This window comes from Scheffersomyces xylosifermentans, assembly GCF_036884685.1.
Source record: "Scheffersomyces xylosifermentans strain CBS 12540 chromosome Unknown RJT20scaffold_3, whole genome shotgun sequence".
Lineage (NCBI taxonomy): Eukaryota > Fungi > Ascomycota > Pichiomycetes > Serinales > Debaryomycetaceae > Scheffersomyces > Scheffersomyces xylosifermentans.
The window spans coordinates 1,476,216-1,504,185 of record NW_027042941.1 but is presented as its reverse complement, the minus strand read 5'-3'; the positions used below and the strand labels follow the sequence as shown (position 1 = coordinate 1,504,185).

General features: G+C 40.7%; 12 protein-coding genes across 12 annotated transcripts; 3 read left to right on the top strand and 9 right to left on the bottom strand. All coding sequences in view use genetic code 12, as the record gives it.

Annotated features, from left to right (window-relative positions):
• Window positions 1-373: 373 nt before the first annotated feature.
• On the bottom strand, window positions 374-2,230 carry RJT20DRAFT_134434 (uncharacterized protein; the record flags this gene model as incomplete). The annotated part of the gene is made up of 1 exon (XM_064918321.1): window positions 374-2,230. The coding sequence occupies one exon, from the start codon at window positions 2,228-2,230 to the stop codon at window positions 374-376; it is 1,857 nt and encodes a 618-aa protein (XP_064775218.1).
• Window positions 2,231-3,273: 1,043 nt separating this feature from the next.
• ERG10 (acetyl-CoA C-acetyltransferase) lies at window positions 3,274-4,648 on the bottom strand. The gene has a single exon (XM_064916970.1). It carries the CDS (start codon window positions 4,555-4,557, stop codon window positions 3,343-3,345), a length of 1,215 nt encoding a protein of 404 aa, XP_064775217.1. The 5' UTR covers window positions 4,558-4,648; the 3' UTR covers window positions 3,274-3,342.
• Window positions 4,649-6,598: 1,950 nt separating this feature from the next.
• On the top strand, window positions 6,599-6,898 carry RJT20DRAFT_88389 (uncharacterized protein; the record flags this gene model as incomplete). Its single annotated transcript, XM_064921271.1, has 1 exon — window positions 6,599-6,898. A coding segment is annotated over one exon (300 nt), but the record flags the coding sequence as incomplete, so codon positions are not given.
• Window positions 6,899-7,342: 444 nt separating this feature from the next.
• RIM11 (serine/threonine protein kinase) lies at window positions 7,343-9,259 on the bottom strand. The gene has a single exon (XM_064919895.1). The coding sequence runs from the start codon at window positions 8,856-8,858 to the stop codon at window positions 7,623-7,625; it is 1,236 nt and encodes a 411-aa protein (XP_064775215.1). The 5' UTR covers window positions 8,859-9,259; the 3' UTR covers window positions 7,343-7,622.
• A 1,220-nt stretch (window positions 9,260-10,479) lies between these two features.
• RJT20DRAFT_1718 (phosphatidylinositol-4-phosphate 5-kinase and related FYVE finger-containing protein) lies at window positions 10,480-11,622 on the bottom strand (the record flags this gene model as incomplete). Its single annotated transcript, XM_064919223.1, has 1 exon — window positions 10,480-11,622. One exon carries the CDS (start codon window positions 11,620-11,622, stop codon window positions 10,480-10,482), a length of 1,143 nt encoding a protein of 380 aa, XP_064775214.1.
• Window positions 11,623-12,812: 1,190 nt separating this feature from the next.
• CAK1 (cyclin-dependent protein kinase-activating kinase) lies at window positions 12,813-13,826 on the bottom strand (the record flags this gene model as incomplete). The annotated part of the gene is made up of 1 exon (XM_064918320.1): window positions 12,813-13,826. One exon carries the CDS (start codon window positions 13,824-13,826, stop codon window positions 12,813-12,815), a length of 1,014 nt encoding a protein of 337 aa, XP_064775213.1.
• A 563-nt stretch (window positions 13,827-14,389) lies between these two features.
• SSN3 (cyclin-dependent serine/threonine protein kinase) lies at window positions 14,390-15,874 on the bottom strand (the record flags this gene model as incomplete). Its single annotated transcript, XM_064921492.1, has 2 exons — window positions 14,390-15,532; window positions 15,665-15,874. 2 exons carry the CDS (start codon window positions 15,872-15,874, stop codon window positions 14,390-14,392), a joined length of 1,353 nt encoding a protein of 450 aa, XP_064775212.1.
• A 1,418-nt stretch (window positions 15,875-17,292) lies between these two features.
• VPS36 (ESCRT-II subunit protein) lies at window positions 17,293-19,377 on the bottom strand (the record flags this gene model as incomplete). The annotated part of the gene is made up of 1 exon (XM_064921511.1): window positions 17,293-19,377. One exon carries the CDS (start codon window positions 19,375-19,377, stop codon window positions 17,293-17,295), a length of 2,085 nt encoding a protein of 694 aa, XP_064775211.1.
• A 1,362-nt stretch (window positions 19,378-20,739) lies between these two features.
• Window positions 20,740-21,756, top strand: HYM1 (Hym1p; the record flags this gene model as incomplete). The annotated part of the gene is made up of 1 exon (XM_064918319.1): window positions 20,740-21,756. One exon carries the CDS (start codon window positions 20,740-20,742, stop codon window positions 21,754-21,756), a length of 1,017 nt encoding a protein of 338 aa, XP_064775210.1.
• Window positions 21,757-21,956: 200 nt separating this feature from the next.
• BAT21 (branched-chain-amino-acid transaminase) lies at window positions 21,957-23,515 on the bottom strand. The gene has a single exon (XM_064916969.1). The coding sequence runs from the start codon at window positions 23,275-23,277 to the stop codon at window positions 22,090-22,092; it is 1,188 nt and encodes a 395-aa protein (XP_064775209.1). The 5' UTR covers window positions 23,278-23,515; the 3' UTR covers window positions 21,957-22,089.
• A 1,442-nt stretch (window positions 23,516-24,957) lies between these two features.
• On the top strand, window positions 24,958-25,985 carry TAF14 (TATA-binding protein-associated factor; the record flags this gene model as incomplete). The annotated part of the gene is made up of 2 exons (XM_064918318.1): window positions 24,958-24,966; window positions 25,233-25,985. 2 exons carry the CDS (start codon window positions 24,958-24,960, stop codon window positions 25,983-25,985), a joined length of 762 nt encoding a protein of 253 aa, XP_064775208.1.
• Window positions 25,986-26,123: 138 nt separating this feature from the next.
• Window positions 26,124-27,903, bottom strand: STE4 (G protein subunit beta). The gene has a single exon (XM_064919892.1). The coding sequence runs from the start codon at window positions 27,721-27,723 to the stop codon at window positions 26,443-26,445; it is 1,281 nt and encodes a 426-aa protein (XP_064775207.1). The 5' UTR covers window positions 27,724-27,903; the 3' UTR covers window positions 26,124-26,442.
• Between the last annotated feature and the right edge of the window lie 67 nt (window positions 27,904-27,970).

Genomic DNA, 27,970 nt, shown 5'->3' with positions numbered 1-27,970 from the left:
AGTTAGTACTATAAGAAGTTATTACTATAAGAGGTTACTACCATAAGATGTTACTACCATTAGAGGTTATTACTATAAGAGGATATTACTATAAGATGGTTCTACACAAGATGGTATCCAAGCAGACAATTGCTACATTTTTATGGCTATTAACATAGGATACTATCCACAAGTTATTCCCACAAAATACATAGCATTCGCAGCATGTGGACTCTGTTGAAACGAAGGTCGCTCTCTCAATTAAACGATTCATTATAGAGCATTCTAGCAACTTTTATAGATGGTGTATCGAAAATCAGCTTTTTTTCTCTCTGTTTTCCGTATTTAATCAAAATCATTGCAATATATTGCAAATCAGCATATGCTACCCCGGTTAAGCTTTGTCAACACCCATTACATCATCTTCATCAAGTGGATCCTCTATAACTAAAATGATATCAGACTCTAGCATTGCATGGTAGTTGTTTTTCGTCTCTGCGTCATTCCATTCGCTTCCATCACTGTGATAATCACTGTCATTGTCATATTTTGCCATCTCAATATCTTGAGCGCTTTGACTAGCACTTGCTTGGTTAGTGGCAGATCTCAGACTGATTTCGTTTTGTTTCTTTGCCTTTTTTTGTTTCTTTGCTTGTTTCTTCGCTTTTTTGGCTTCTGCTTCGAACTCCTTACGTTGTCTAGCTTCCTCTAATCCTCTTCTTAGTTCTTTCTCTACTACTACCGAAGCATATTCCCCAAATTGAAATTTCACCATTGATACGGAATTGAAAATGAACTCTTCCTTTCTTGCACCCATATGCATATATCTGGCATCTCCCGTGTTTGGAAGCATCCAATCGTCAAAAAATGATACAATTCCCTTCTCTACATCATCCATATTCCCTCTTGGATCTGTGTCCAATTTGCGAATTGCGGCTAAGACTTTCACTGAGGCCTCCTCTACAGTACAGTCAGGTATAGGAGCTCGCTGTCCATTCCCTAATATCACGTCACCTATCAAAGCATCCGAAGGAACGCCTCTCATCATCGCTATTGACTTGTATATCTTATCGAGACATTGACTTTTGAGGCAGTGGCTTTTGAGAATCTCATAGTGGGGCTCGACTGTCAGGTTCAAGTCTCCCCGTTCAATCAAAGCATTTTGTATATTAGACGATCTGTTATGCAGAAGCTCCTGATAGGGTTCTTCACCCGCAGGCTTGTAAATTGTGTCGAATCCGAGTACAATCAACTTAGAAAGCGTCTCTGGGTTACCAAGGTAAGCTTGAGGCTCCCTTACACCTTGCCTGAGGTCTGAGGACTTCTTCTTTTCAGGATACCCCCAAAATTGATAATTCGCAGCAATAACCAAGGCATCGTCACTTACACAAATCTCGGTCTCTATTTCTTCGTCATCTTTAGGAACGATTTTCAAGGGAGTATCTAATGGCAAAGCATCCTGTGCTACTGCAGCTATACATACTCCAGCTAGCCAAGCATTACATAAAATCCTATGACGAACGGTAGCCGGTAACTTAATCTTGATATTATGGATCCTGCTAAGTCTGAAGTCATCTCCATGGTCGGTTATGGATTCGACATATCTGGTTGTAATCCCATTATCGATTCTATAATTTTCCTGGCATAATTGGGTAATAGCCTCCTCTAGCTTTGTAGATTTAACTCTCAGTAGTCTTTCCAACACAATGGCGTTACCCTTATGAATCCAGCCAAGCCATACAGATAACTTCCTGTCATTAGACCAATGCCCCCACTCTAAGTTAACATCGTTTCCGCACATAAAAATAGCGTCTCCGAATATCGTGTCAGCTGGATGAATGAACACCGTACTTGGTAACAGGGGCTGTTTGGAAAATTTATAAAGGATTTGGTGGACAATTCGACTATCTGAACGGAAGGTGCCATAATCCATATCTAAATACACGTAGTCATACTTCTTTCCTTTCACCACAATTGACTTTTTGGTTATTGAAGGGCTTAAGTTCATAAACGGATAGTAAAACCAAAACGGTTCCAAGTAAGCCTTAAGCAAATCGTAAAGTTGTGATACATCTTCTTGAGCGAGATCGATCAACACGAATTGACTGGAGCCTTTTAGCTCTGGCATACTATCGAACATTTCACCCACATCGAACAGGCCCTTGTTTGGCAAAGTATCGAGAAGTGCATTGATGTCAATCCCTCCAATACCCGGCACCGAGTTCATCACAGCACGCAAATCGAACAGCATTTCCAATTGTTATCGATGTCTACAGCGGCTATTACAGCAAACAGTTTTTCGCTGTCAGGATTCACATATCCTTAAATAGCCTGAAAGGGCGCTCAGGGAGATAAAGAGTCTTACATTTTTCAGGCTGTTACAGAATTGTAGCCGAAGGGCCTTCTGCAGGGAGTAGTTTCAGAGCATATGCAGCAGGTATCAATTGGGAAGTTCAGGGGCCGATCAAGTGGGAGAAGAGATATCGAAGGGGTATGTTTACTATGCTGATAAGAATTCTTAGTTGAGACGTATATTGAATATGGAATATTGAATATTAGAGGAAAGAAGTGAGAGAGAGAAAAGATCGATTGGTTGTGGCCCGAAAGTTGCAACTTGTCGGTTGCAAAATGTTGGGATCTGTCAGATCATGTGAGCCATTTGACTTTTTTGGCTGTTAACTGGGTATTTTGTGTAGTTAGCTGGGGTAGAGATCCTGAAAAATATCTAGCGAGAGCTAAGTAATTTATTTATTCTCAGTATGTGATATGATATGAATATTTTGCAAAATTTTGAATCTTTTATGACGAAATGAAGATGAAGAGGAGTTTTGGGGATTCCACCCCATTATACACGTAGCAAGTGGAGACAAGCCGCGGAATTGGGTCAGAAGAGATATAATTTCAATATTTAGCCTCCCTTATTCCCAATTTGGTGACGCTTATCTACAATCATAGGCCAGAACTCGGTGGTGAAATTTTGTATCCTTACTCAGTGAAGTTAGCACGAGCCGCACCGACCCAAGAGCTCTTTTCAAACTCGTAAACCTTCAAATTTCGCAGTCAAAGGGCCACGAAGCAGACTATGCAACCATTATATGATTCAAATTGGTAAAAGAGAAGAAAAGGAAAGGATAAGACCCTTGTTTTATGATTGTAAATCATTGTTATTGTGACATTGAAGAAGGAAGAGAATTGTAAATTGGTCGATCTTTGTGCATGCTTCAAAGTAGAATTAAAATCAAAATTTCTCCTATTCATAATGCCCATGCATCATGCTGATCTACATCTAGTACAATTTATTCATGGGTTCATTACTTTTTATAGAACTATATAAATCTAATACATATATATTATAACTTACATCTACAACTTAGCATCATCGTGGTCAACCTTCTCGATTACAATCGAAGATGCACCACCGCCACCGTTACAGACACCAGCGACACCGTACTTACCTTTCTCCTGTTGCAAAACAGAAATCAAAGTAATCACGATTCTAGCACCAGAGCATCCCAATGGGTGGCCCATGGCAACAGCACCACCGTAGACGTTCAACTTCTCAGAGTCAATGCTACAGATCTTGGCGTTGGCCAAACCAACAACTGAGAAGGCCTCGTTCAACTCGAAGTAGTCGACTTGGTCTTGGGTGATGTTAGCATGCTTCAAGGCCTTTGGAACAGCCAAAGATGGAGCAATTGTGAAGTCAATTGGAGCTCTGGCAGCTTCACCCCAACCGGCAATTCTGGCCAATGGCTTAAGGTTCAACTCCTTCAACTTAGCAGCAGACACCAAAATAACAGCGGCACCACCGTCGTTAAGCTTGGACGCGTTTGGAGCAGTGACAGTACCGTTCTCCTTTTGGAAAACAGCTCTGGCAGATCTAACTCTTTGTTCGTTGAAGTTCTTAATTTCCTCATCTTGAGAAACAACAACGTCTGGTTTACCTCTGACACCCTTGATGGTGACTGGAGCGATTTCGTGGTCAAACTTACCGTTGTTTTGAGCCTCAGTGGCCTTCTTGTAGGAGGAGATGGCGAAGTCATCTTGGTGGTCTCTTGTGAAACCGTGGTCAGAAGCGCACTTCTCGGCGGCAACACCCATAAGCTTTTGTTCGTAGACATCCAACAAACCGTCCTTTTGAATACCGTCAACGAGAGTAGAGTCACCGTATCTGGCACCCGATCTGGCGGCTGGCAAGTAGTATGGAGTGTTAGACATGGACTCGGCACCACCAGCGACAACAATGTCGGCAGTTCCTGTCATGATGGTTTGAGCACCAAGAATGATGGCCTTCATACCAGAAGCACACACCTTGTTGATGGTGGTGGCCACGATAGTGTCAGGAAGACCAGCCTTCAAGGCGACCTGTCTGGCAGGAGCCTGGCCGACGTTGGCCTGAAGAACACCACCGAAGAAGATTTCTTCCACTTCTTCAGGCTTGATTTGAGGAACTTTTTCAAGAGCCGCCTTAACAGCGTGAGAACCAAGGTCTGAGTAAGAGAGCGAAGATAATTGGCCCTGGAACGATCCGATTGGAGTACGGGCAGTGGCAACGATATAGACAGGAGGAGTGGTCATATTTGATGAATATTTATGAGCTATATGAAGAGTTTATGAATGGGTTAGACTGGTGCTACTGGTAGAAAGAGTGAAGTAAAAGTGTAAATTTACAACCACTTTGAATGTTGCCAATTTTTTTCCTTTTGTATGAGAGAGCTGCTAAACGACGGATTTGGCAGCGAAGCTTTTGTGAGAGCGATTCTAAACGACGCGACCGGATTGAGAGCTGAGAGCTGAGAGTTGGGAGTTGAGAGCATTGCGGTTTTGAGTAGAGAGAGGCGATTTGGTGGGAGGTTTGGATTTTTTGGGTGAGATATCTGATGAGGTGGTATGGTAGGTGTATGGTAGGTGTGTGAATATGTAGATGTGTTTATTTATATTCAGATATAGAATTGGCGGCAGATAGACAGTATGAGAGATAGAAAGTATGAGAGATAGTTAGACATAGCTAGAGATAGAGAATGAGAGAATTGGACGAGTTTATTACACTAAAAACGAGAAATGAGATGTGAGTGATAGGACAGTTATTGAGAGAGTGAGATTGAGAGAGTGAGAGAAGCGCGCGGTTATTTCCAATGAGGCTGTAACATAAATTTGAGATGTATTTTTGGTGGGTGGTGGTCTGGAGGTAAATGGATGCCAAGAAGCATAAAATGTGATATGTTATTCTATGGAATTTGGAAGTATTTTATTTGAATGAAGAGGCACCTGACGAGAACTGCTTGCAGCTTGCTTCTTTTTGGGGATATGAGGATATGGGTATTGTCATGGAAAGAAATAAAATCGTAACAGTCATATTGAGAGTGTCAAATTGCGGTGCAAAAGAAATTATATAAGAACATTAATTGCTACAACGAGTGGTGTTAACGAAAGAAAATAGGCAAAAAGCGGTACATGCTTGGAATAGACGATTACAAGACGGAATGAAACCAACGTTTCAGCCAATTGCAAATTGACAGTTGGCGATTGCATCAATTTGTCTTCTTATCTATAATGTATACTTCTCCACAAGTATCCTTTTACAGGCTCAATAGTATCAAATATGTATGTAAATAGATAGTGTAAAGAAAATGTATTTGCTAACGAAAGCATCAAGAAGTGCGACGTTGGACCTCTCAGGAATACTTACTACACCAACAAGAAGTGAGAAATTATAACATCAATACAAAGTACACTGCAATAATAGATACAATGCGTGGATGGGGCATTGACAGTGCGGAGAGAGATAAAACAACAAAGTCATACCCCCATAATAATAACTACAAATAATAGCTCACACTAACCATCTATACATTTGTATTTGTATACTGTTAGCCAAACGTATACTCCAATACCCGAGGACCACATTCATTCAAGAACTCATCGTTTATCTCCATTTTATTTCATCTCTTCCAAGCTTTTTGTGTCCCATGACTTTCTCTCTCTGTCTTGTCATCCGACGACATCAGAGGAGTGTGTGGTGGAGATTACTCTATAGAGTATTCGTAGTGTGAGCCGTCGTACTCAGTAGCAACAACAGAAGGTCTTACGCAGGAAACGAAACGAAACGCAACGAAACTTCGACTCCGACTTGAAAGAAGATCTCTATTTCTTGGATAATCTACTTCAGCCGGAATTTTGATCAAGCGAGTGTTTCGTGGCATTGACTTAAGTGCTTGAGTTTGTAGTTGATATCATGTTAACCATAGGATTCACAGGCTTGAGGGGATGGAAGGCAGTGGAAACATCAATAAGAATACCCAGCTTGGGAAATTTCATTGGAACCCTGTCAGTATCTGCTGCTCAATATCGTCCATTATGTTCATTGATCTTAACCCAAAAATTTACAAAAGCTCTGGAATTTCCTACCTCATCAAAGACTTCTAAGAATTGGACTCTGGACCAAAAGCTAGGAGTGGTGGGAATAGCAGCTACTACTCGTTCGTTGACATCCAGTAGTATTAGCCGCCTTAATCGGAGTCCAGCATCATCTCTAAAGACTTCTGAAAAATCCCTTGCACCATCAGGTTCCCCTGTTTCTCCAGAACAGGCAGAACTTATCAAGAATGACCCAATTCTTAAGAGAATTCCAAAGTTTCTTCATCGTTATACGATGAGGTTCATGAATGCTCCATTCTCTCATGTCCTAAGTTTCCTTGTCCTCCATGAGCTCACGGCCATTGTACCCCTCCTTTCTTTATGGTACTTCTTCCACCAGATGCCAGACATGATTCCTAGCTTTGACTTACCAACTTGGGCCATAGACAAGGGAACGAAAGTAATCGACCATGCAATGACCAAATGGGATTTCACTAATTACTCGTTGAACGATAAGTTCCAGTTTATCATGGAAGGAGCTTATGCTTATGTAGTGGTCAAGTTTTTGTTACCAATACGGCTAATGATAAGCTTGGGTTTGATGCCATGGTTTGCCCGTTGGTTTGTAATACCATTCACCAGACTATTCAGCAGAAAGAAGAAGGTGCCAGTTCCTAAAGAACCTTTAGAGCAAAAGACGAAGAAAATCAACAAGCCCAGATTGTAATATGCAATTCATCATACTCAAAGAGAAGAAGATATCTAATATATTTATACTAATATATTTCCTTCTCAAAAATATCACAAACTAGAACTTATAATATTATAAAAGCTTTAATACAGTTGGCTACAAGAACATATGTAACACTCGACGTCATTCTAAATTCTACAAAGCTATGTTGTACATAAAACATGTATATATAAACTAATGAACATTATTAAATTTAAAGTAAACTGAATACAAGCTGATGGGTCGTATACGCCATTAAACATAACAAAGGATGCTACAATCATGTAGATTCCCATCGTAAAATAAGACATTTAATAAATATCATGAGATCTATGAGTCTTGAGAACAGGTATATTGTACAAATATGCGGGCGTATTAAATGAATATACTTATGCAAGTAGAGCATGGCCATTTTGGATTTTAAGGACGGCATTGTTAGGTTCACTCGTAGGTGTAGGTAGAGCGTTTTGCTCGATGATGTGTAGGAGCATATTCGTATTTGACACTGGTTGCTCTGATTTTTTTTTTTTGACTACAGATTTACTCCAACTGTCAATTACTCCAAGGTTACCTTCAATTCTTCGGCAGTCCATGGAACAAACTCTTCAAGAGAACCAATTTGTTGCTTCAAAACCAATTTGTTGTAAGCAAACGGAGGAACCATTTTCAGGTTTAATGATGGCTCTACCAGTAATTCTCTTTCGTCAAAGTCGAACAATTCAGGTAATTCCTTAAAGTCTGGTTGGTTCAGGTAGATTTGATAGTTGGCGTTGTTGATCAGCTGGTGTGACAGAGACAGGGAGTTGTTGTGGAACTGTTGGCTGAAAATCTTTCTGTAGTTAGGCAACTTGGTTTGTGGGTTACGCAATTCGTCAAAGTATGGATCAATAAGTGCTTCAATACATGAAATACGGTCCACCGGTGAGTATTGCAAAACTCTTACCAAGAACTGAATGCAATCTGCCGACATCTTCTTGAAAATCTTCAGAAGTGGAATTGGCTTGATTTGTGGGAACTTATGTTCCATGTAGTTGGGGTTCATGTTCTTGATCTGGTCCTTAGATGGTGTGCCAAGAATTTTGATAATTTCAACAAGTTGATCGATTCCAGACTCACCTGGGAAAAGTGGTTGGCCAAGGATGAGTTCTGCCATCACACATCCAGCTGACCAGACATCAATCTTAGTGGTGTAGTTAGTAGCACCAAATATCAACTCAGGAGCTCTATAGTAACGAGAACAGATGTATGAAACGTTTGGTTCATTCGGATTAAGGATCTTAGCTGAACCGAAATCACAAAGTTTGAGTTCCCCAGTTTCTGGGTTGATCAAAAGATTTTGTGGTTTGATATCTCTATGGCAAATTCCCTGTGAGTGGATGTAGTTGAGTGCCCTAAGCATTTGATAAGTGTAAAGCTTGATCTCAAGGGAAGGCATTGAGAGACGCTTCGACACGTAGTAATGTGATGCCTTGTAAAGAGTTTCGGGAACAAACTCAAGAATGAGGTTGAGATAAAGCTCGTTTTTATCATTTGATGTGTAAAAGTAGTATTTAAGGTCAGCTATGTTACGGTGATGGACAAGCTTCATGATCTGAAGTTCTCTGTTCTTGAAACGTTTGTCCTGCAACACACGCTTCATGGCAGCTATTTCATTAGATGGCAAGATTTGTGTTTGGAAGACCACACCAAAAGAGCCGTGGCCAACCATTTGTGACTGGGTGTATTGGATGGTCTCAATTTCACCCGTGTGGCCATTGTTAACATTTTCAGTTACCACTTCTATTTTAGACATGTTAGTATATGAATCAAAATTGAATACTTAGTAAATAGCAGTTGAAAATTAAGTTAGTGTGACGGACAGCTTTAGAATGACGATGACGATGAGATGACGTTATTATGAATGTATATGATGGGCGTAGCAATGCGTAATTTTGAACGACAGCGCTATTTGACAGGTACTTTTTGACTCAATTCGCAATACAAGTGTGACAAAGAATATCACAGCTATATAATGTATAAGGATTGGATGGTCAGCACTTCAATACTAATGACCGATGTCGCGCTGGAAGGTGGAGGTAAAGAATGTCGCAATCAAAAATATGTCGTGCACGATTAATGATCAATTAATGGGGTAAACCAGACTAAGCAAACAGCACAAATACGGGATTCAGGGCGGCACAGACTAGCTCGGAGGTAAACACAATGGTGAGTTGACGGTGGAAAACACTTGAGTTTAGAAATGCTGGTGGACTTGTGTCGTCAATTCTGACAGATTTCCGCCAGTTTTTTTATGATGTGGGACAGACAACCGATGGAGAAGGGTATCAGCACTCGGCGACTATCGATTCAACTATGGGCACGCAACAGCACGAAGAATTGAGATAGGGGATTTTGATGGCTTTACTAGCTCCTGGTGAAATACAGATGCACTCTCAAGTTTCAATGTAGGTAGAATATCACTATGACTGCCAACAAGGAGGAAACAAATTGTTTATATAAGAAATGAATGTCGATCCAGGAATTTTGTTCGGTGGACGTCGCAATGAGATAAATGTCGTGTAAAACAACCGCAGTGAAATTGGAGCTAGTCTGGGGATGTCGCGTGTCTGGTGGCGGAGAAGGCTAGCCAAGATGGATCACTTCGACTACGGTGAAGTTACTACGACAATTAGATGGATGCTACGCGCACATGAGCCACTTCATCCCTTTATTTACTCTTGGTTAGGGGCCAATCTCGGCCATACCAAAAGCATCTCGTTCCAAATGTCGTCATCTGGCAAGGAGTCTGTTCCTGCACACACCCTCGCAAAAGTCGGCTGGTGCGTGACCAACATATTGACGCCGACACAAACCCCATACTGGTTAATTTGTGTCAGACAACAATCAATCGCCAAAGCATACGCCATGAATACGCCTTCAGTACGTCATAGTCTCAAGAACAAAACAATTGCCATTGCTCCTATATGAACCGATACGGGTCTTCCCAAGAGTTTTGATCCCTATCTTTTAGCCATCTCCTCATTTCTTGTCGTGTTGTTTCCACCTTTGCTCTGTGGTATATGAGAACCGTAGTATACCAAATATATCACACTAGTTTTTGTCCGATGCGTCCCTCACGTTGATGTCTCATATGTGAAAAAATACCCCTCTGAGCTGCACAAAAACCAAAAAAACCAAAACTTCCCCACTTTTTCCCCTCAAAAATAATACTTTTTTGATTGCGTGAAGGAGTGTATGTGTCGCCATTGGTCCCTTTGTGTGCGCTAGTCTGGTCGTGCATTACCCGTTTTACCTAGTTTCAAATGTTACAACAATGATACATATACATGAAACACGATCGGCGGCACGGATGCTGATTTGCAACTGTATGGCAAGTCTGTCACTGGCTAACTTAAGATCACGGATGCTATCTACTAGATATTGTTAGTAACGATGAAAAATGGATGATACATACCTATCAGATCGCTAAAGCGTTTGTCTCCGCTTGATTTGAGCTTCAAAAGCTTGTTTTTAATGCTATTTCTCTTGTTGGTCATGGTACTCTTGGTCTGGTCAAAACTGATGGATTTATTCAATGGGTAACTATTGTAATCATCGAGAATATCGAAGCCGCCTTTTGATAAAGGTCCAGCCATAGGGATATTCAAACTCTGCTGTTTACTCATGAAGGTCTCTTCAGTAGAACTCTCCGAAGAAATCGATCCTCCTTTCATCATTTTCATGAACTTATTGGCCATAAAGCTGTTCCTCTTTGTAGAGCCCGAGAGATTAGCTACGCTAGTTCTTCGAGTAGAAGTAGAAGGGTGACTCATAAGCGTGTTTGCTGAGCTCTTTCTCTCAATTGGAGTAGCATTATCGAAGGGGTTGCGGAATTTAGGGTTCTCTTCGTCGTTAAAACCGTTGAATGAAATATTATTGCTGTCAAGGAAGTCTGGGTCGTCATCATCTATTTCTGTTGTTTCCCCAGAGGATTTGTGAATGTGTATGTGTAAGTTGTTGATGTTGGTATTATTTGTGTTATTTGTGGTGTTATAATTAACACCATACTCGTTGGAGATGCTATTGTTACGGAAGGATGTCTGAACGTCGTAGGGGTTGGAGCTTGTGTAGTTACTCGTGCTATTCGCTTTTATTTGATGAATGTTCTGGGAAATTCTTCCCTTGTACTGCTGCTTAACTTCCTTCATCTCTTGCCTTTGAGCTTGCAATAACTCTTTCTTTTCTTCACGATGAGCCTTGCGTAAATCTCTCATCTCCTCGACGTGTTCCAATTTTTTACATTTGGTATCCTTTGACTTCCGCTTCTTCTTCTTCTTGACATGTTTATTGGCGTCATTGTAGATGGGCTTGTCCACTATCAAGTCTCTCAAGATGGGAGTCAGAATGCCATTATTGTGTATATATAACGGGTAGTACTTGTGGATGTTGAATTTTGCCTCTAATTCCTCGTAGTTTAGGAATTTGATATACTCAGCCAGACTGTCGCTCAAGTCCGGAACGTTGTTCGATAGCGATAGCTTATGGAGCCGTTTGTTTAGTACAGTAGCAGACGTCATGGCGGGGCAGTCTCAGATTTCGAAAAGTTTAGTGGTGAAAAGAACTTTGCTTCAAGAAACAAATGTAGTATCAACCAAGTCGATTTTCTTTGCTCACACAGATGAACAGAATTAAACCCTATGCTGTATAGTAAACAATTCTACGCAATTTCATGGATAATTTGTATATATATAACTCCTTATGTATGTAGTATGCCTCACGCAGGTCAATTTTTTTTATTATGTGGGGAACAGTACAGAGGCAGAAAATAACTCTGATTTTCTTGTGCGATGAACTTGATAGTGTAGACGGTAATCTACTGGGATTAGGTTGAATGGAGGGGAGAGGGGCGGTTTAGTAATGGAATCTAGCCGTCAGGCCCGAGTTGGCGGTAAAATATGACACAGAGTGTATACAGAAGGGAAAAAGATTGTATGTGGTAACCTTCCTATGTTTGATATGTAATATTGTAAAAATGTGGGAAACTTTACTGTCTGACAGAGTACTCAGAAAACTCAGAAAACTCAGAAACACACAGGAAAAACAGAAAATACTGTCGGTGATGGGGGTGGCTGTTCTCGTATCTCGCAGCGAGTTACTGTTAGTAGTGGCTACTTAACAGAGAAAAAAAGGTTGTTTTTACCAGTGCCTTTTGTCACTTATTGTTCACATGGGTGAGATATGCATTTTTGAGGGGACTGACAACTTAGTTACACCAGGTTGATACTGGGTACCACAAGTATTCCCCCCAATCGATATGCAAATTCCCAAAACCTAATATGCGGGCAATAAGGTTTTGTCTCTAATTTAAAACGCAGAAAAGATCGGCAATCGCTAATTTCACCTGGCTCCCAAGATCCTAGGGCACAACACCCCTAACCTTCAGCGGAAACTGGCCGCATTAACCGTAGCAACCGCATTTAAACGATCTTGAACATTGAAATCCACGTACATTTCACACTATTTAAACTGGAGTCCATTGTCACCCCACCACATTGCAACGGTGTCCCATTATATAAACTGGGGGGGGGACGTCAAATGAGGAGGAGGAGGAAAAAAAGTCGTATATTCAAACTGAAACATGATTTCTTTAGCCGAGATTTTCATATGTGTTGGTGGTTATACCTTTTATTCTTGTGTGCACTCAGACATGGGATAGCCTTACCTGTTTGGTTCACAAGAAAGATACTAATTAGATAGTACATGTTAGTCAAGACGCGGAATTCGTAAGTGTCTGGCAGATCAGTTCGGCTGATATTCTTCTATTATATCTCGTCATGTCTTGAAATAGCGTCGATATGCGCTCATCCTGGCATCGCGGGATTAAATCTTGAGCCGACTTACGAGGTTGATGTTTAAACAGAAATTCTATGAAATGGTACTTCGGCAGCTTTAGTTCGGGCCAAAACGGTCTAACGTCTTCGTATTGTCCCTGCTCTATATATGGGGTACCAAAGTTGTTAAAAATAGCATTGATTAAATACAAGTCGCTCAAAACGGCTCCTTGGCCATCCTCATCAGAGTCGTCACTAAGATCAATGACAGAATGAAATTTTGGTGAGTACAAAATCGTTAAAATGATCCCCAATGACCAGATATCAATTTCATTACCGTAGTCTGTAACCCCAAGACACAACTCTGGTGCCTTGAATATGCCAGTGGACACGTCTAAGAATTTCTGGTCGTCCAGTTCATCGGCGGTAGGACCCTTGTAGCTGATACCAAAATCTCCCAAGATGGGGCGGGTGATGTCCTCCAGACTGAAATAGATATTAGACGGCTTGACATCTCTATGAATGATCCCTTGACCGTGTATGTACTGCAAAGCACTACTGATTCCCTTTATGAACCCACTTATGGCCTCATCATTGAGCCTATTGCTTGTTTCTATTCTATTATTTAAAGGGTTTTCGAAATCGTATTTCATGGTCTGACGACTATACTTAGGCGACTTTACAATTGACGCTAGCGTGTACTCATAGAAAGGCGTGACCAACACCACGTCGTCGAAATGCTCATACGAATTGACATACTCTAAGATGTTGGGATGCTTAAGATTCTGTAAAATGTGGATTTCTCTCCGTATATTATGTGGTTTTACATTGAAGTCAGCGTCTACGATCTTTAAACATACTAGCTTTCCAGACACCGTATCAATTGCACTATATACGTCCGAAATATGACCTGAAAACACTCTTTTTCTGTCCTGATACTGCTTGTCCATTACAAATCGGGCTTTATAGGGAATAAAAGAACGAAATCACTTATAATTACTGACATCGTCTGATTTATACCAAATTGATCTTCAATATTAACAAGGCTCTTGTAAGTTAGATCTAATGTCGCAAAAATATGCGACGAAAGAAACCGACAAACGAGAATTAAAACTACGCAGCATTTGCTTACAGGATATTTTATGCTTCTTCTTTTTGCAGTCTGGAGCCTGGGTGCCTGGGTGCCTGGAAGGAGACAAAGAGAAGAGAAGGGGGTGTACTAGGGGAGGCTATTCATTTATGACGATGAAGTGTTAGTATGTGCTGAGAGGAATGTGCAGAGTATTGCTAAATTGTAATTACTAAAAGAAATGAGATACAATAGAAAGAGAGAATGGCTCCAAGATTTTCTCAGTTTATTAGATGCAAAATAGGTTTTGTTATAGCATTATCGTTTTATTATTCACTTATCTCTCTCTACAGTAACAGGTGACAGTTTAGAATTTCTCCAATTCATCGCTTACAAAAATGTAGGATTTTGACGTATATTACATTCTTTTGGACTCTCATCAGACTATCTAGGTCTCTTCCTAGCCACGTTACCAGCATTTCCACCTCCATTGTTAGGTGCATTATTAGTGTTATTATTCGAGTTATTCGGATGATCATCATATGGTGCCCCATGTCTCTTAAAGTTAGGGTTGATGGCATTATTGGATAGTATGTCATTATCATCAGTGTAGATTCTTCTTTTTGGATATTTTAAATTGAGTCCGTCAAATGCATTCTCTTGAACCTTAGGCAATTCCAAGAAATACGAATGTACCAATGCATTGTCCGCCGTCAACCGAATCAAAGGATCATACTCTAATAAGCCCTTGAGCAATTCAAGACATTGCTTGTTTGTTCCTCCGATCATCTTGTACCAATTAACCAAGTTTGGAGGGTAGTTCGTGGTTATTTGTTGCTGGAATGAAACAAATTCTGGGTATTTGTTCAATGATGGCCAATTCTTTAAGTTGGGAGTTCCTAGAACTTCAATGATTTTTTGAAATTGGTTCTTTTGGAAAGGTACCGACTTTTTGTTATTAATATCAATTTTCGCTTCTTCTCCCTTGAAAATGGGACGCAAAGAAAGCAACTCTGCGAGGATACATCCCACTGCCCATAAGTCAATTGAGGGTGTGTAGTGACGCGCTCCAAGTAGTAATTCTGGAGCACGGTACCAAATTGTAACGACTACTTTGTCACCAGTATATAAACTTTGAAGTGGGTTGTTGAATTTACGAGCCAAACCCAAATCACCAATCTTCACCACACCATTAGATGAAACCATGATGTTTGCAGGTTTTAAGTCTCGGTGGAAGATCCAATTCTGATGGAGAAATGTCACACCGTTTAAGATCTGCCATATCAAAGACTTGATAGTGGATTGAGGTATAGGCTTTACTTCTGGATGCGAATGGTAATGAATGATTTGTAAAAGGTCATGCTCACAGAACTCGAAAATCATATAGATTGACTTGTTTTCAAGTATAATATCGACTAATTTTGTGATATTCTTGTTGTTGAGTTCTCTACATAGTGACATCTCACGAATTGCACTCTGTGATATACCCGTGTAGTGCACAATTTCGTTACCATTAATGTCATGGTTGTGGTGGGTTTGCTTACTCAGATGATTATCACTTTTGAACTTTTTGATTGCAAAGAGCTGCTCCGTCCCTTTATTCTCGTTTGCGGAAGATGACAAATCGTCCTTCTTTTCTCCAGATAAGGCATTTCTGAGGCTGTTTATATCGTTATGTAAATTGAGAGGTCCATCATTGTTGTTGAGACCTCCCAGAACTCCTGAATTATTCCCCGCTCCTATGTTCAGATTCCCGTTCTGATTAGCGTTGTCCTTGCTGGTGATGTTTTTCAGCTTAGCCTTGTAAACTTTACCATAGGTTCCTGCTGCTATGTAACCAATAATTTGGTAGGTCGATAGGACAGATTCACGGGTCAAATCTTTTCTGTGTTTGAAGGGTCCTAGAGTTAGGATTGAGTTCAGCGCCATAAGAGCCGGCTGCGGTATTATCGGTATCTGATTGTTGCTATTCATAGTGAAGATTTATGACAGATAAACGAGATTGATAATGGCAAAGAGACTGTAATGATGGATATTACTTATAATAAATGACTGATGAGAGTAGCCTTAATTATTAGTTTGAATGAACTCTTCTCAGGTATAAATTGATCAGATATGACCAGATTCCACGGTAGTATTATCCAATGTACCAATTATCCATGTAGAACGTCAAAACTGGGAATTTTCTTCCGTTCGATTACAATTCTTGATTCTTTGGGGCCAATTCGATGTTAAGTCTAACAAACACAACGCCGACACTATATATTGAGTGTCACCACAGACGTCGAACTTTCACCTGAACTTGACGGAAAAATGCCACTTCTGACTATCTATCTAACTCCTACACGGTTGCACGAGTAAATCCCCTGATTTTCAGCTCAAAAGCTCTATGATAAATATATTCCACTAAAGAAACACCATATCTCTCTTCTTCCACTACTGTCCAATTTCGGACCGCTCTCTACGGGTTCAGTGAGGAGCCAAAATTTGTTTCGCAGTCGCAGAACCGTACGTTACGAATGCTGGGGTTGGGGGGAGAAAGAGGGAGAAAGAGGGAGAAAGAGGGAGAGTGAGGGAGAGTGAGGGAGAGTGAGGGAGAGTGAGGGAGAGTGAGGGAGAGTGAGAGGGCAAGAGAGTGAGATTGAGAGACTGAGAGGGAGAGGATGTGTGTTTGTATGTTTGTATGCTTGTGTGTGAGGAGAGTGGAATAGGGAAGGTAGACCGTAGACTGAGAATAGAGTATGTGACACTATATGCCACTACATGTCACTATATGACAATACAGAATATTTGATGTATCAGTTGCGGCACACATAGTTAAACAGCACGAGGTGGTGTGAGTATTGGAAGGAAATTACAGATTACCGTACCTGAGTTTGTCACACTGTCAGAAAGTCAGAAGTCAGAAAGTTAGAAAATCAGACTGTCACACTGTCAGACTGTCGCAGTGACAGTACGACGTACTACGGAAAAATAGCGTCTCCTGGTTTTTTCAGTACCGGAAATATGGCATGCCGACAGAATTTAGTGCGCCTGGTGTTATACAAATGCGTGGATTACTATACACATATGGGAATCTGTTAACATAGGTATAGACATATATATATATATATATATATTATCTTGTATTTTGCTTATAAAATTACAGACTCTCGTTTTTTAAGAAGGTTGAGTCAACAAGTGCTTTGGTACCATGTATTCTATTATTCTCCTTATTGCCTCCTCTATTTCGGCTTGAATTGTAGTCTCCACTTCTCTCTCAATTGGCACTTTCTTTCATATAATAAATAAATATTATGCTATTATCTTAGCCCACCAGTCTCCCCAGTCTATATATGTAATTAAAGCTACTCAAATCTCAAGCCTTGGAGATCGTTCAAAGAATTGCTTTGTGGTTCACTGGGTGATCCTCCCAGTACTTCGTTCAACGAGTTATAATCGGCATCGTCGTAATTGAGTAGTTTACGGGTTCTGGCATTAACTAGCGTTGGCTCAGGAGTTTCTCTAAAACTCTCCAAATCGCTCTCTAAAATTTCTCCAACCTTGTCAATTCCGAACGTGTAGTCGGGATTCAAATTGATCAAGTCTTCTGCCGTGGACAACTCATACTGACTCTTCAAATCAGCTGTTATGGACTTTTGCTCCTCTATTATTTCCTTTCGTATCTTATCCATTTCGCTTCTATCGTCCTCTTCCTCCAATGCAAATTTATTAATGTAGTAGAATGTTCCAGAGACACTCTGATCAATGACAATGCTGCCCTGATCTATGCATTTCTCGATCTCTTCCAAGGTGATGTTGTACGACCATCCAAACTTATCCGAGATCTCGGCTATCGTATTTCCTTTGAAATATCTATATTCATTACTTAAGAATTCGTCCATCATGCCCAACATTTCATTCCGCAATTTGTTGTATTTAAACTGGTACTCCTGCTCTTTGAGACATATTAATATGTTCTGCTCATATGTACTTGTCTTGCTTCTTGGGGCAAGTACCACAAGACCAGATTTCTCATATTGCTTCAATTTAATAGGTAAGCGCAATTGGTCAAAAAGGTCTATAGCTTGATTGAAATCTTGAGGACTGACCAATTCAGAGCCAAACCCTTGTGTGAGAATGAGATATCTATTATAGTTTGCGAACAAGTCTTGAGATGTTATCATTGAAGATACCTTAGTAAGCTCGTAATTTGTGGAATATTCACTAATATGCCGAGAGAGTTCCTTGTGATACAAGCTGGAAGTTTTCTTAATGTCAAGTGGTGGCACCAATTTTGTGCCTGTTGGTATAGCTCTTGGGTGTCTCTTTGCGATGATGAACTTGGTAAAAGAATTTGAAAGCTTAATCAAATCCTGGGATTTGAACATTAGGTTTTCCAAATCACCTAAGGAAGAACTTAAGATCATTTCATTTTGCTTTCTCTGTTGCTCTCCTAATTGTTCTAATCCATGAATACCGCCAAGTCTTAGAGCTGTTGGCTGCTTACGGGCAGGCTGAGTGAGTTTTGTAGCATTCTGGTTTATTGCTCCTCTGCTCTTTAAACTGTCCCATTTCATTTGTGCCAAAGTATCATTCAAGATTCTAAAAAATTCGTTTTCTCCACCCTTACGAAAACTGAGTTTGACATATGGTTTTGTGCTATTGGTATATACCTCCGACAGGTTCTCCAACTTAAGGTTCATGGGGTTGTGGCTGTTATTCTCATTAACAGAGAGAGTTGAAAGGCTTTCTGTAATCTTCAATTGTAAACTTTTGGGCATTACCGATTTCAACTCAGTCCCACACAACTCGCAATATTTCATTGAAGGATGATTAATGAATGTACATTTTGGGCATTGGTCGTCTCTCCTCTCAGCAGTAGGTTGTAGTATTGACTCTGTCCCATTCATTGACTCGCTTCCTGGAATAGGCTCGTCCTTTTCAGAGTTTTTATTACCTTCTTCTAAGATCTTTTCGATATAGGTCCTATTTGGTCGTATACCACAAGACCCACACTTTGGCAAGTCATTTTCTTCCAAATCGAAATTCAGTGGAATTTGATTGTTATAAGAGCATATTTTGCACACCCATGCTATAGATTTCACCGTTTTCAGGTCATTTGATGTAGAGTCTCCATTTTTTTGTTGACCAATGGTTGGTTTAAGATAAGCTTTGACTTTGGGCGACGATCTGAAGAACTGTTCAATGAATTCGGCGTGGGAGATGTCCAGCAACTCTATGGCCATGCTATTGGCATTATCAGTGCCATCGAAGTATATGATTCTTTTATTGGTGAGGTAAATAATCCCATTTTGTCTTCCAAGGATCTTCAGCTTGCCTTGGTACAACCCTACGTTATCAGTAGTACAGAGGAAGTCTTCATCATCTCGAAGAATCGGACGACTACTTCTGTTAATTAGTATTGGTTTCCACACATGCAACCACGACATCTATATTTACGTGGCGAAGTGTTCTTCTGATGTACAGTAGACGCCATAAAGGCAAGAAGCTGATCTATAACTGTCTATACCTTTCTTTGCCATTGTATGATCTCATAGTTAATAAGAGTCTTGCTACCAATTCACCATAGTTAAGCTCTAAGCTGCACTTTTAGTATTAAGTCACGTGACATTCTTCAATTTAATAAATGCTGTTAGTTTTGCTTCAAATCGAGTTAGATAGTCTGGGAAACAGCCTCAACGCTATCTCATCATTTGTTATGATCCTATTCCACGGTCAAACATTGGTTTCTATCATCTTTACTCCTTTTCAAATACCCCCCAAATACCCTGATATGATTGACCTGCATATACGCCAGCAAGGTAGTCCCACCGTTTTAACCCTTTTTTAAATATTCCACAGCGAATAGGGCGGTTTTATTCTGGATTTTACCGCGTATCGCATGAAGATCACATCGGCAGACCATTAGTGGTCCCACTACAGTCGCACGGAGCAGCCAAGGTTTCCCCCATTGTTTCCCTAATTTAGGGAGACGAGCGGTGATTTGTTGTGCTGGGGAGAATCGAGACCGAGACCCAACCGCGCTGTGGTACATTACTACCGATAACTATTAGTGAAATGCCAATATTTGATACTAATCAATTAAATCTCCATTTTCCATAATTATGTAATTAAATAGCATATTTCTGTAATTTTATGACCTCCTCGAGAAGTTACCGAATCTCGGCTATTCCTCTACTCCTCTATTCACACCTTCCACCACGGATCTTTTGCTCGAACCGTTATGAACTTCTACCCCCATAAGCTTAAGCCATATTCCCTCCGTGTGGCAGACGGCTACTCCTATTTTTTCTCGTTGCCCCTCTTACCACCGCCATTTTCTGCTCACTAATTCCCACCTCCTTTCACTAACTCTCCACGACAATTTTCGCTTGTCGCTGCCTCGCTTCCAACGCTAACCTGTAAACTCCTCCCACCGTTTCGCACCCCGAAAAAACCATGTCCCTAAAAATGGGCTTACCACAGAAGTCAATGGTAGTAGATCTCTGGGCATTGCTTGGTACAATCTGATCAATTGATGCAATCAGGTACCCCACCGAAACGTCGTTGTCAATTTCGGACCGTTTCACCACACGTAACCTTTTAAACGAGGATTTTCTGCCGTTTTCCCGTCGGTCGACTTGTCTTTCCTTCTCCAGCGGTACGGTCTCCCCAGAAAACTACCGCCAGTACAATTTAGTGACGGCGGTATAGAGACCACACATAGCTCTTGTCATTTCACCAGTAATACCGTGGCGCTAGGAATCAATCCCGTCAATTCAGAATAACACCACCCTTCGCATTCCACTCAAATGGCGTTTCTATTCAAAAGAAACCCCAAAACCCCACAAGAACTCGTTCGTGCACTCAATGAACTGGTACTGAAGCTCGATGTGTCAAGCGACAACTCGAAGAAGTACCAGGACGAATGTACCCGGTTCTTGACACAGGTTAAAGTGGTTCTTCATGGAGACGACGAAACAGACCCTCAACCAGACCAGATTTCGTTTCTTGCCCAAGAAATATACGCTACTGACTGCCTCTACTACCTCATTGCTAACTTGAAAAAACTCAACTTCGATCTGAGAAAAGACGTCCTCATCATCTTTCTGACCCTCTTACGACGACAAATAGGGAGTAAGTCCCCCACAGTAGACTACTTGATTAACTCAAAACCAGAGATTATACAGATCCTTATTCGAGGCCCAGAATCGCAGGAGATTGGTCTCATCTGTGGTCAGATATTAAGAGATTGTATCAAGTACGAAGTCATCAACCGGTTTGTGATTTCTAGTCCGTTATTCTGGAACTTCTTCCAATATGTCCACTTACCTGTATTTGAAATCGCTACAGACTCGTTCACCACGCTTCACGACTTGCTCACCATACATAAGAAGCTCGTATCAGAGTTCTTAGCCAATAATTACGACCAGTTCAACACACAGATCAATAAGTTGATACAGTCAAACAACTACGTGACCAAAAGACAAAGTGTACGTTTACTATCAGAATTAGTGCTACAGCGCCAAAACCAGCTATTCTTGAACAGATATTTCGATGACTCCAACAATCTCAAGATCATAATGATATTGTTGAGTGATAAGCTGAAGAATCTTCAGATCGAGGGCTTCCATATCTTCAAATTCTTCGTTGCAAAACCCAAAAAATCTCAAAGAGTGCTAGACATCTTGGCCAAAAATAAAGATAACTTTATTGAATTCTTCAACACTTTCGATATCCAAACTTTCAACGATGCTAATCTTGTGGATGAGAGAGATTACATTTTAGGTGAAATCCAAAAATTACCAGAGATCGAAAGAATAAATTAAAACTTTTGGTTTTAAACTTGCACTGTACATCGTGGCTTGGCTTCTGGTCAAGTCCCTTGTTTTGTCACTCAATAGCTACATTCATAGAATTTGCTTCGAGCATTACAAAATAGTCCAGAGGATACTTATATCCTTATGAAGACTACATTCACCTTCTGGTATCCCATGTTCACCTACGATCCTCATATTTCCTAGCATATTACTATATCATCATTGCATTCAATACATTTATCTACGTCTAACGTCTCAGTAACTAAACATACATTCTGCCATCAGTATTACTTCAACTCTTTTTTGAACGCACATATTAAAGAAATTGTTCTCTTAAAAAGCTTATTTGGCAACTCTAGACCAATTCTTGTAAGTCTCCTCACCGTATTGAAGCTTTCTGATCCACTCAGCAATTTGCTTAGTGAGCTCACCAGAGTCACCAGCTGCCAATGGAATAGCAATGTCTTCACCCTTCCATCCAATATTCTTGATTGGAGAGACAACAGCGGCAGTACCAGCACCGAAAGCCTCTACAAGTTCGCCCTTAGCAGCTCTTTCGACAACTTCGTTAATGGTGAACTTACGCTCAGAAACAGTCCATTCGTCCTTTGGTAATCTTTCTCTGGTAAGCTCCAAAATCGAGTCTCTGGTGACACCCTCCAAGATGGTACCATCCAATGGAGCAGTGGCTAATTCCTTTGTGCCATCAGGATTCTTGAAAACGAAGAAAGCGTTCATGGTACCAACTTCGGTAATGTAACCCTCATCACCGAATAACCACAAGTTTTGTTGGTAACCTCTCTTAGCAGCCTCTAATTGTGGCTTAACACATGGAGCGTAGTTGGCACCTAACTTTCTGTTACCAACACCACCTGGCCAAGCTCTGACAGCGTAGTCAGTGGCCTCCAAAGAGACTGGCTTAAAACCAGTTCCATAGTATGGACCAACTGGGGATGCAATAACGTACAACAAGGCCTTGTCTGGAGTTCCAACACCCAAAGACTCGGTGGTACCGATCATGGTTGGTCTCAAGTAAAGAGAGTAACCAGCACCTTGTGGAACGAAGCTCTGGTCAATCAATAATAATTGATCGATCAACTTCAATAATTCTTCACCATCGAAAGTTGGCAAAGCGATTCTGTCAGCAGACTTGTTCATTCTGTCCATGTTCTTGTCACCTCTGAAGGTTCTGATGTTGTTGTCAGCATCACGGTAAGCCTTCATACCTTCGAACAATTCGAAAGCGTAATGGAACACGATAGTAGATGGGTCCAACGACAATTTGTGGTAAGCAGAAATCTTAGGAATGCCCCAGCCGGTTTCGGCAGTCCATTCGATTTCCAACATGTGGTCGGTAAATGTTTTACCGAAGACCAATTGGTCGTTTGGAAGCTTTTCCTTTGGAGTAGTGGTCTTGGTAATGACTAACTTTGAAGCGTCTAATGGTGCAGACATTTTGGTGATGTTTCTGTGGAAATGTGTGTTAGTGAGCGATCTCAAGGGGGATATTATACGTCTAAGCGAATGCATGGTTTGTGGCGGTGTCTAGATATGGGTTTTCAATTATTACTGTGCTGTCCAGTTCTATTGTGGAAGTTTTCACCAGCTCTATAATGGTCTATAATCTAAAAAAAGTCTAAGGTAGAAGCGGCGGTCTCGCTATATTTTTCCTATGGTGTGGCTGCCCGCGTAGATATCAACACTATGCTGCAACACAGACTATTCGCTTGCTACAAAATACGTACTGAAACAACGTTGATAAGGATGAACGTTATACTGTTAATCTTAAATCGTAGTGATACGAAAGAAAAATCTTTTTCACTTCTGGTGGTGCCTGTATGTAGCTTCATGACTCAGTGGAAAGTTATGATAGAGAAGCTGGAGGAGGTATTGGAAGAGTCGGTTACGGACGGTGATGGGTGACGGAACATGTTGGTATAAGAGAATGGAGTTGCATATGTCACGAGTTGATTTGGCTTTTTATAATATCTAATTTTTATTTGAATCTTGTTTTAGGTGGAAATATGGTTGTAGTGAGTAACTTGTTCTCTGCGTTGGCTGAAATGGTCTGGTGAGACAATCAAATGCTGGAGAAAAGGAAAAGTGAAAAGTGCCCTGGGTACCGAAAACAAGGTGAAGTTCTGATTCAGGTAAAAAAAAAAAAACTCTTTCATACGATACGTATAAGAGAAACTCCACCACGATCCGTTCAATTGCCGGAATATACTTATACAGAAGGTTTGACGGCATGCTTCAAAATAAAAAGACTCATCATTCCGTAGCAATATTAACTGACAGCACTCCTAATGGGGCCATACCCGAGATCTACTTCCCATAGCTGCACATATCCGTATTTAGCCATTTAAACAATCCTATGCTTAGTATAAACAGTCTCTTATGTCGCTGTTGTTCTGTTTTGCAAATCTCTTCTATGCCCCGATTCTACGATAATCCTTTCTCCCATTGTTCGCTTTCGCTGCTTGCAAAATATTAAAGCTGTGAACATTTTAGCTTTTGACAATTTGCAGCAACTGGGTCTTTTTTTTTCCTTCGGCACTTCAATCTGGGAGCACTTCTTGAAACACCACAGTCATTTCTAAAGGAAACAACTCAAAATCACAACTTTCTCCTTGGCCACAACTCCCACATCATCGCTGTTCTTCTGCCAACTCGTCTTTCATCCATTTCCCCCCTGTCCCATACATAACTCTGTATGTTTATGCAACTTACTGTTCCCAATACCAGCCTCAGCCGGACGAAATCGGCAAATTCCAATGCGCATTGGTTGAGAAATGCTACCCTCACCAGAGCCCCCCCATTTTTAACGATTGTAACTGTTATTTACCATATACATCTACATTAAACTCCACCAAAATTATAGATCTCCTTGCCAAATCTTGCAAATACCCTCTCGTCAAAATTGTCAACACTGCAATGCTCTCCTCTACCATCTCTACCCCGTCATTCTCTTGTTTCTACTGCCTCTTCAACTCTCCATTGCTCTGCTTACGTAACCGTCACTCGCAAATTTTTCGTGGGAGGAGCGAAAAAAATCCGCCAGAGCACCGGATGGTCAACCCATACAATTAATAAACAAGTTGGACGGTAACGCCAGCCAACAATCGTAGTACAAGATCAATCGTTCTTTTTCCCAGTAGAGTGTTAGTCTGTCATTCAACCACGACAATTAACCCTAATTTATAGCATAAAATGTCAGAAGTAAGTGGTTTCGGAACGAGATAATTGAGTAATAGACGCTTAGTTACCAGTATCATTGCAAATTGGCAGTCAGAAGAGAACAAGGCGGCAAAAGGGATTCAAATTTGCTGATTTTTGACCTAGAAAGAGCCGTCGGTGGACGAATTCCAGTGTATCTTTGCCCATTTGCAATTGAAATGATGGATTTTCCATTTTAATTGATGTATTTGAGAAATTCTTGGGTACAAGCGATTATGCAACAACCAATACTAACAATACGTTTTTAGGTGAAAAGAACCATCAGAATAACCACAGAACAACATATCCTAAAGGATGTTCCTCCCGTGGAAAATTATCCAATGAGGAAATGGAATATCAAGATCTCCATGTTGGATCTGAGTGGGCAAGAGATACCCGCCAACATATTAGACAAGGTCACCTACACGTTACATCCCACTTTTACTAACCCCATAAGAACCACAAAACTGTCACCATTCCTTGTTGAAGAACAGGGTTGGGGTGAGTTTGATATACCTATTACTGTCCACATTCTCGGTTTGAGTGGTAAGGCCGGAGAGAGAAAGTTCAACCACGACTTGAACTTCTTATCTGAGAAATACGTAAATGACCATGTGGTCACCATCCCTGTCAGCAGCACAAAGAACCAGGCGTTAAATAAGTTGTTATTGGAGAGTGGCTCGTTGCCATTTGACGAGGGCAGTGCAAACAAGCGTAAATTAGCAGAATCAGGCAATGGTACAACTACTGACGTCAACAACAAGTTTAAGAAGCTGAAGAATACCAATGGAGCTGCTGTCAAGGGCTCGATCGATTTGGAAAAACTTGCCAATGGATTAACCAAATTGAGCGAAGACGACTTGATTGTTATAGTGCAAATGGTAACCGATAATAGAACCAACGATATGAATATCAAGAATGATGTGGACAACGGTGAATTCACGATGGATTTATACACTTTACCAGAGTCCTTATTGAAGAGTTTATGGGATTACGTCAAAAAGCACACCGGTGAAGCTTAATTAATCTTTACTTTGTATTTCTAGTTAATCATATTCGAAGGTCATTCTACTATTTTTTTATTTGTTTTCCCTTTGTTCTATATCCTTGGCTTAATCTCGTACCAATTATCAACAACTAAAAATGAATTGAGGATTCGGTATAATTCTATGCCCTTTGCCATATTTAAGTGATTGCTGGCTAAAAGGGGCTTTGGCCAATGACATCCAACATTATGTATCTATGTTTTGCACGACAAAGGAGGAATACAAAAAGAGGCAAACAGAACTCGTCAGTTCGCTATCATATTTAGTGCTAGATCAATCGAAATCAATATATAATTACAATTCAGATATCATTATGTATGTCATATTTAGAATCAGTCTGAAAATCAGGTACTGCTACAGGCGTGGGTCTAGAAATTGGACCCAGATAAATGTCTATTATGCTACTTTATTAGTAGTGATGTGGAAAATTTGCTTAAGCGGACCATATCTTAATTGTAGAGTCCCATGACGCTGTGGCCACACCCATTCCGTCAGGACTCACGCTTATTTGATTAATTTTGTTGACATGGTCATTCCCTATGGAACCCACAATCTCGTTTTTTAGTATGTCCCATATCATGCACCCAAACTCGGAGTAGCACGCGTATACGAACCTCCCACTCTTACTGAAGTCAAGGGAAAATACCCCAGGGTTATCTATAGTCGAATAAATACTTGCCGACTTGGTACTGAATTGGTCGATGGGACTGGATTTTCCATTTTTCAGTGCCGTCCGGTGGGGAGGATTGTTAAATTTCGCAGCCAGTGGCAGGTTATGCTGCTGGAACTGGGAGGCTAAAGAGTAATTAGATATTTCACAGTCAGACCGTAAGTCGAAAAGACGAATTAACCCATCATCTGATCCAGAAACAAACGAATTGCCATCCGGAAAAATCAGCAAGGTGTTGACATCGCTGTTGGAGATATAGAAATTCTGCGCTGGAGTAGGAGATCTTAAGTCCCATATTTTGGCGTGGCCATCCGAAGAGCCTGAAACAAAGAGATTTTCACTGAGCTTATCAGCCGGGAATGTAGAAATACATAGAACATCTCCTAAGTGATCGATAAAATCTCTAACTTTCCCACCTTTGGTGACATCCCATTGGGCACATGTCATATCACCGCTCGCAGTGATGATAGTGTTATTTGTTACAAAGTTGCAGTCCGAAATGTATGCTGTGTGGCCTTTGAATACAGATTGAACCGATTGATAGAAGTTACCTGACATCTCGTATCCTCCGTATTCTGTACGGTTTCCTCTTGTATCAGGCTTTATCTTATATATAGTACATGCGTTGTCTAACCCAGCTGAAGCGGCCAACTTTCCACTTGGTGAGTAGCTGCAAGTCAAAACCCATTGGTTCTCAAGAGAAATGGCTTGTTTCTTGAAACCTGTGATTGCGTCCCATATAATCATATAACCATCCTGGCTAGCAGATAAAACTCTCGTTGAGTCTGAACTCCATTGGATCTTTGCCACTTTGTTCTGGTGTCCTCTTAATGTGTTGTACAACTTCAAATTGTTGTAATTCTTAGGAATAGAGGGAATTGGCGACGACATATCGTCCAAGCTTGCATCCTGGATCTGATTTCTTACCTTATCGAGTTCATTGTAGAGGGCTCTGGCTTCATTTCGAGCCGAAGCTATCTTCTTCTCGATTTGGTCAAGCAGAGTAGAAGGAGGGCTACGCATTGCAATAAGGGAGATAGCCATGTAGGAAACAACAGAAATCTATCCGCCAGAAGGTTTTAGGCGGTGTCTAAAAGAGAAGCAATGGTTTGTAGACTTGAAACTAAATGAACATAAAAATCATCGTTGAAATTTTTTACAATTAACACTCTTTACAGCCATCCCCTACCACTTCAACATCAACTATTGCACCCTATATTCACCCTGAGGGTGCCTACTACTGAGAAGTCTAATTTGAGATATCAGCTTCCTTCCAATCTAGAGTTAATCT